Source organism: Fragaria vesca, linkage group LG4, assembly GCF_000184155.1.
Source record: "Fragaria vesca subsp. vesca linkage group LG4, FraVesHawaii_1.0, whole genome shotgun sequence".
Classification (NCBI taxonomy): Eukaryota; Viridiplantae; Streptophyta; class Magnoliopsida; order Rosales; family Rosaceae; genus Fragaria; species Fragaria vesca.
The window spans coordinates 11,140,993-11,148,568 of record NC_020494.1 but is presented as its reverse complement, the minus strand read 5'-3'; the positions used below and the strand labels follow the sequence as shown (position 1 = coordinate 11,148,568).

General features: G+C 32.5%; 2 protein-coding genes across 3 annotated transcripts in view; one reads left to right on the top strand and one right to left on the bottom strand.

The window, feature by feature from the left end:
• The first annotated feature begins 3,643 nt into the window (after positions 1–3,643).
• On the top strand, positions 3,644–5,524 carry LOC101307005 (40S ribosomal protein S21-2-like). Of its 2 annotated transcripts, XM_004296787.1 has the most exons (4): positions 3,644–3,778; positions 4,238–4,329; positions 4,425–4,557; positions 5,128–5,524. In XM_004296787.1, exons 2-4 carry the CDS (start codon positions 4,280–4,282, stop codon positions 5,191–5,193), a joined length of 249 nt encoding a protein of 82 aa, XP_004296835.1. In that variant the 5' UTR covers positions 3,644–3,778; positions 4,238–4,279; the 3' UTR covers positions 5,194–5,524. The 2 variants fall into 2 exon arrangements, with proteins under 2 accessions (XP_004296835.1, XP_004296834.1); XM_004296786.1 differs by lacking the exon at positions 5,128–5,524 and having other exon boundaries at positions 3,662–3,778; positions 4,425–4,898.
• Positions 5,525–6,278: 754 nt separating this feature from the next.
• LOC101306714 (flavin-containing monooxygenase YUCCA10-like) overlaps positions 6,279–7,576 on the bottom strand; it is a 2,338-nt gene continuing 1,040 nt past the window's right edge. The window contains exons 2-4 of the mRNA XM_004296785.1: positions 6,886–7,119; positions 6,558–6,680; positions 6,279–6,476 (exon numbers count right to left, since the gene is read on the bottom strand). Coding sequence (XP_004296833.1) covers positions 6,279–6,476; positions 6,558–6,680; positions 6,886–7,119 — 555 coding nt within the window. The remainder of the gene's footprint in view (positions 6,477–6,557; positions 6,681–6,885; positions 7,120–7,576) is intronic.

Here is a 7,576-nt window from a genome sequence, read left to right as displayed (position 1 = left end):
AAAATTTTTCGTCGGCTAAAGTGTTTGTCCTGGTAGTGATACGTCCTTAGTGAACTTGCATGTAGCACATAATTAGCTACTTAATACTTTTTTTTATTTAGTGTGAATATTCCACTAAAGAGAGGTTTATAGTGAACTTTAGTAGCTCATTGTCAGCTACTTAGTATTTATTTGTTTAGCTAGTGATCATTACGTACTAGCTCATCATTGGCTATTTATAACTTATGCTTATCATTTTAAATCTAAATGTGAAAAATGACTTCTATTTGAATATTTGAATGTGAACTTCAATGTGTATAATGATCGACTTCTATTGTCGGTGAGCCGTGGCTTGGTTGGTTAATTAAGGTGTTTAACTGACAACTTTAAGGTCATAGGTTCAAACCTCACTGACATATGTAAGGTGTGTGAGTTATTAATAAAACGTTTAAAAAAAAAAAATGATCGACTTCTATTTCAATGTGAATATGTCATTATGGAAACGTTCCAAGTGAAAATTACTAGCTTATTATCTGCTACTTATAACTTATTTGTTATTATAAAACATGTTTAGGACTTTAAATTTCAATGTGAACAACGACTTCAAATTTTAATGTAAATAATGTCTTTTATTTCAATGTGAAGTTCAATGTGAACATGCTATTTGGGAAATGTTCCAAGTGAACATTACTAGATTATTATTGGTACTTGTAACTTATTTATTACTATGTGACATGTTTATGACTTTGAATTTCAATGCGAACAATGACTAATTTTATTTTAATGTGAATATTCTATTAGGGAAAAATTCTAAGAGAACATTATTAGTTCATTATTTACTACTTAATACTTGTTTGTTACTATAAGATATGTTCCTGATTTCAAATCACTATATCAATGATGGCTAGCTAGCTTTTTTTTTCAATGTTATTGAAATCATCATTGGATACCTAGTACGTATTTATTTGTGTAGAACAGTATATGACTTCTATTTTAGATAAAAGATATTTGATTCATTAAATGAAGTACACTTCACACTTAACATACTTATTCAATCATTATATCTCATACCTATTCAATGAAGTTCATCTCTTGCCAAAAAAATCTCATGCTGAAGTCCATCACAATATTTCGTGAGGTACCGGTACTATAAGATATGTTCTTGACTTCAAATCACAATATCAATGATGGCTAGCTTCTTTTTTCAATATTATTGAAATAATCATTGGATATCTAGTACGTATTTATTTGTGTAAAACAGTATATTAGTTTATGTTAATGTGGATGATGACTTCTATTTTAGATATTTGATTCATTAAATGAAGTACACTTCACACTTAATATACTTAATTAATCACTATATCTCACACCTATTCAGTGAAGTTCATCTCTTGCCAAAAAAATCTCATGCTGAACTCCATCACAATATTTCGTGAGGTACCGATATAAATGTGTATAATATATTTTCTTTCTATTTTGCAAATTTAATTTAAGGTTTGATTTTTCTGATTAATAAGGAGGATTTGTCTATAGATGGCAATACATATACTAATATGGAATGTTTGCATATCCTCTTATAAATATGGACATGCCTATATAGATACCCTATACCAACTATAATTTATTCATAACGATCTAATTAATAATCACACCAAATTAACGAATAATTATACCAAATATTGTTTATTTTCATCAAGATGATTTAGTTACCATTTTTATGTAGTTGATTTAGTTACCTTACATGAACTAAATTAAATGTATCTTAATACATATAGGCATATATAGTTATATACCATAATTTATTGATAACGATCTATCTAAAACCAAAACACCATCAATTCATTGATTCATTGTAGTTTCTTACTTATTCAATCCCTATATTTCATGCATCAATTTGAATAATTATTGTTCATTTTCATCAAGATGATTTAGTTACCATTTTTATGTAGTTGATTTTGTTACCTTACATGAACTAAATTAAATGCATTTCTTTATGTAGTCAAATATTATAATAATTCATTACATTTAGGGCCACAATTACGATATTAATAAATAAAAAATTAGCTTTGTGAATCAAATAGTTTTAGACTTCATAATTCACCATTATTTTATATATAATTCACCATCGAACTTTAAAAATGAAATAAAAAAATAAAATCTCTATCAAATTTATATTGGATGAACTATATATAAAGGTTTTTGGACAAATATATAGATATATATATAATTTTCTCCTTGAAAAAATTATGTATGTGTATATATTTTTTTTGAAAACAATATATATATTCAAATAAGTTCATATTTTCAAACTGAGTATAATTATATATATATGTATATATATTTCATATTTAAATTTAAGCATGAATAATGAAAAAAAGGCTTAAAAACATTTTTTATAGAATAAAAACAAAATAATCTAGAACCATTGGATATGAAAGGATAAGATTGTATTTTTAACCTAAAAATGACATAACATGTATTTTTTTATTTGATGATGTGGATAGGTGATTTGGCATGCCACTTAGGATTAATGCCATAAATCCTAAGCCTTAATAAGGCCTAGAAACATTTTCCTTTATATTGGTCCCTAGTGTGGAAATTTTATATTGATTTGAGATGTTCTAGCTTGTGCTTGCTCTATATATACCTTTTGTTTATTGTGAGTAATGTAAGTTAAAAGACTGCAAAATTCAAAAATGTTGCACATAGATAATTAGCTGCTATTGTCTATGAAGATAGAACAAGTTCTCTATGGTTTCAGAATGCTTCTTTGGGACGTTCTGCACCATGACTGTACTAAAAAACTGCTTAGCAGCTCTTGTTCTGAGAAGATTTTCTTGATTAACAAAAAAGAATGTAAGGTTCAATAGGGAATTCGAATATCATAATAGCTTGGAAAGTATATATATCGACATCATAGATAATCGAGTTTTAGGTTTTAAGCAACGTTAAACATGTATTGAACTATGAGTAAGGCTAGTGGGTGTTAATGTATGAGGTGTGTTAATGCAGTCATGCATCAACTTTGTCTTACAGTTATAAAATGAATTATTAAAATAGTAATATTAGTCCTCAAACTTGTAATATGAGTCTTTAAACTTGTAAAAAAATTAGTTACAACATTAGTCCTCATGTGTCTTTAAAAAAATAATTGAGTTTTTAAAGTTATAACATGAGTCCTCAAAGTTGCATCAACTTCTTTTTAATCATTTTAAGGACTCAGTTACCACTTTAAATATTAATATTACTACTTTAAGGACTTATTTTACAATTTTAGGACAAAATTGATACATGACATGCATTAACTTATTATAAAATTTTCCATTAAACTAGTGTTTTATTCTTTCCCTTTTTATACCATTCACTTCAACGACCAACTCCGACAGATTGACTGATTGAGTATCTTTAGAAGAAAATCACTACAATACATTTTTTATTTTTTTCCGATTACATACACAGTCGAGTGAAGTTGAGAACTGAATTGTATAAGTCATTGGTTGTTGGTCCAATCAAAATTTTTCAATATTCATGACGTTGGAAAAGAAAAGAAATTTTTCTATTTCCTGGCAATTTAGTACAAATAAATAAATAAGTAAATGTAAGAAATTCGTTGATAAAATCCTATGTGTTATTTGCGATGTGATTACTGTATGAAGTCGTAGTCTTGTAGACTTGTAGTAGTGGGCTTTGATAGAAGAATATCCAAAGCCCTAAGCCCAGTTCTTCTTTTATAAACCTAAGTGTGTCTCTCATTCTCCATTCACTCAAGCTCTCGCCGCCTGCAGCCTCCAGCCTCCAGGTACTGTCCCTCCCTCTCTCCTTCTCTCTTGTCTCTCCTATCCTTCGTTCATAGATCGTTAGGGTTTAGTTGGTCTACAATTTCGATCAATTCATGCTCTGAGTTTATATCTACTTGATCTGGTTGTTTTGAATTTGCTTAATCGTTTAGTACAGCCTTAAACTTTGATATATTTGTATAATTTTGTGAGCCTGTGGTGATTGTCTTTTGGATTTGAGCAGTTTTGTGTAACCGCAATAGATTTTGGTATTGGAAAAGACAGAAATAGGGCTGTGACAGCTTTTTAGTTGGATTGGAATGGTGTGAAAAGCCTTACTGTTCTTGCTTAGAGATACGATTTGTTTCTTCTTGTTTGTGATAGAATGTTTTCCAATTTGGTGTCTTGGAAATTGCCTTGCACAGTTAGAATTTGTCGAGATTTGAGAAACTTAGGTTTGTTTGTGTTTCTGTGGGTTGTAGGATTTTGTCGTCGTTGCGGGAGTAATCAACTCATTCATCAAGATGCAAAATGAGGAGGGACAAATCACTGAGCTCTACATTCCCAGGAAATGGTATACAATCTTAACTTGGTTATGTTGTTTTAGCGTTGTCTGGTATGTAATTTGGTTGGACGTTTTAGCTGAACTTGTGTGGTGTGTGGATGCAGCTCAGCGACTAACAGGCTGATCACCTCGAAGGATCATGCATCTGTTCAGATCAACATTGGGCATCTTGATGAGAATGGCAACTACACTGGCCAGTTCTCCACTTTTGCTCTCTGCGGTTACGTCCGTGCTCAGGTTATCCTTCTTTCACTCATTTTAGTATTGTATAGTGTTGTAATTGTGGTAGTTGGTTTGATTTGGGATTCATTTGTCTAGTTTTAATTGCGTTTGGTATATACTGAGATATCTTACATCTAGTTATTGACTTATGGCAAATGAATTCACAGAACTATGATCCTAAAACTTTAAGGAATTTAAATAGAAATATGAAGCGCCTGCCCTCTAATGTCCAAGTTATATTACATAACAAAGGATAAGTTCTTCAAACTAAGAAGAAATAAACAAGTGTAACATAAAAGATGAGTATAAGTCATAGCTTGCTGTGTCTTCAGTATTCTTTTGCATATTGTTTTGGTGTCATTGAGTTTGTTCATCAGACTACTGGTTCATCATAGTATTAGTCTGTTGAAAGCAAGGTGGTCTCTGTTCTTATTTCTCATCATAGTATTAGTCTGTTGAAAGCAAGGTGGTCTCTGTTCTTATTTCTCATCTTAAGACTGGATTATCTTTAAGGCTTTGTTTGTCTCTGTTTTTAGTTATTTGATAACTGAAATCTGCTTCTGATATCATGCTTTATGTTCTCAGGGAGATGCTGACAGTGGTCTCGACCGACTCTGGCAGAAGAAGAAAGCTGAAGTGAAACAACAGTAATGAAGCAAGACTGAACTTGAGCTGATTTTTCTAGTATTTTGAAATTTCTTTTTAGAGTATGGAAGTGAACCAATCTATAATGATGTTGTGTATTTGTTTTGATGACGGGATCAACTAGTTGGTGGCATCTTTTTTGCGACTTTTAAATTATCTAGATATTCAAGCTTAAGTTTGCCAGATTTTATTGTTTCCGTGTTCTGTGGTTTTGATAAATTGCCAAAGCATATTTTTGAGCAAATGCCATGCTGTTTAAGAAGCTTTCATAACACATGTAGCTTCGGCCTTCTCACCTAACCCATGTAAACTCATACTTTTGATGGGGATTTGATTCATTCCTCTCCACATTTGCATAATGGGGATGACACAAACTTTTGATAGTTCTCTTGCAACTAGTTCTTTACCGTCACAAATCACCTTCTCAATTGCTTGTCTGGCTGATCTTTGGAACAACCAAACGTAGAATTTTGGGACTTCCTCCAACATGAGGAAGTCGCTGCCTATGCCATACCAGTCTCATCACATAGACCAGTGTGACCTCTTCTTGGCTGCTACCTGTTCGTCCTGGTTTCCAATTAAGCCGATTTGTGGCCATCCTTGTTCATTTCCCCCATCTTCACTTATCTAACCAAGTGTGGAAGTTAATCGATGTACTTGACCAAAATTAAGCAGATTATTGGCGTTGCATATTTGTATATCAATTATCAGGTTCTCTAGCTACTAAAGCTACCCTTCACCAAGATGCGTTCTGTTCGTTTATCCCTAGTCCCTCTGGCTTCCTTCACTTCATCTGACCGTATCCTCTCTCTGCAAGTTCTTGCTGTGAATCACAAGGTTTTCCGAGAGAGTCCCTAAACAAAAGATAAGCATATTCGAACCATATATACATAGGCCTTTTGAGTTACATATAGCATACATATGGTCTGTTTATACATATATGCAATACATGCAGCCAACACGATACACATAGATGACAAGTTTAACAACACAGCAACCAAACTACAAAAGCACTCTTATTTATAAATGGTTCGGGTCCGGCGGAACCATTCCAAAAACTAGCAAAGCACATACATATGCACCGGGTAGGACTAGACCTCTCTTGCAGCATTACCAGTCTTTACAAGCAAAATTTGATGAATGTCATTAGCAACAGCCCTAGAATCAAACGAAATCCCCGGAATTCCCTTCCCTGAGAAGCCAACACAGTAGACGCCCTTTTCACCTTTCCAATGCCCTGGATATTTGTTCTTGGGTTTGTCATTCTCATCCAGAATGACCTTATAATCCTACACAATATATCAACATGCCATTAGAACCTCTCAAAAGTACTCAATGATTTTTTATAATCGATTATGCATATATTTTACCTTGAGCCATTTGTGTGCTACGCTTCGATAACCAGTGGCCATGACAATGGCATCAACACGCTGTATAGAACCATTCTTGAATTCCACAATATTGTGCCGTATTGTCTCTACTCCGGAGAAAACCTATCAATATATCATAAAAAACATCGATGTAAAATCATCATTAAAGTTTACTTAAAAAGATCTCGTAACTCTGTAACTCTTTGTTTTACTCTGTCCCAATATTTGTTGTCCAAAAAACCGAGTGTACTTGGAACCTTGCATGCATGAAGTATTTCTATCATTAGTTGTAAATAAATGTTGTGTGCTAGTAATTATGATTACAAACCTTAATCTTTCCGGAGCGAATTTTTTTCACAGTTCCACGATCAATTACAGGAGTCTTTCCGGTAAGTGCTTTGAAGAAAAAAGGCCCTTCAACTGGTGGAGAAATGCCATAGCTGGGCAAGTCACCATAGCTGAACTTGGCAAGATATAGAATAAACCTGTCAACAATATTCATTGGGAGATAATCCAACAGTACCATCCCAAGCCGAACAAGTTCTCTGCTCAGCACATGAACCTGCAAAATTACCTGATAACATTAGTATGTCATTATGAAATTATATATATATAATAATTATATATATATTTATATAAACATAGCTAATAAGAAACTTTTGAAAACCAATTTTTCAATTTTAAATATTTTTCTTTATCACATCATGAAAAATTACAGTAGTTGAGCATGCTATCTAACATTTTTCTTTAAAAAAATGAGAGAGAAACCCTAGCTAGCTAGCTTCTCAAATTATAAACTGTTTCATCGAAAAAAAGAATACTCCAAACTTCTTTCTCATCCAATACACCAAGATCCTGTATGCTGATCAAACTTCTCTCTTCGAACTCAAAAGAAAACCATGTTAATGATCTGAGAGAGAGAGAGAGAGAGAGAGAGAGAGAGAGAGAGAGAGAGAGAGAGAGAGAGAGAGAGAGAGAGAGAGAGAGAGAGAGAGAGAGTAGAGAGAGTAGAGTAGAGA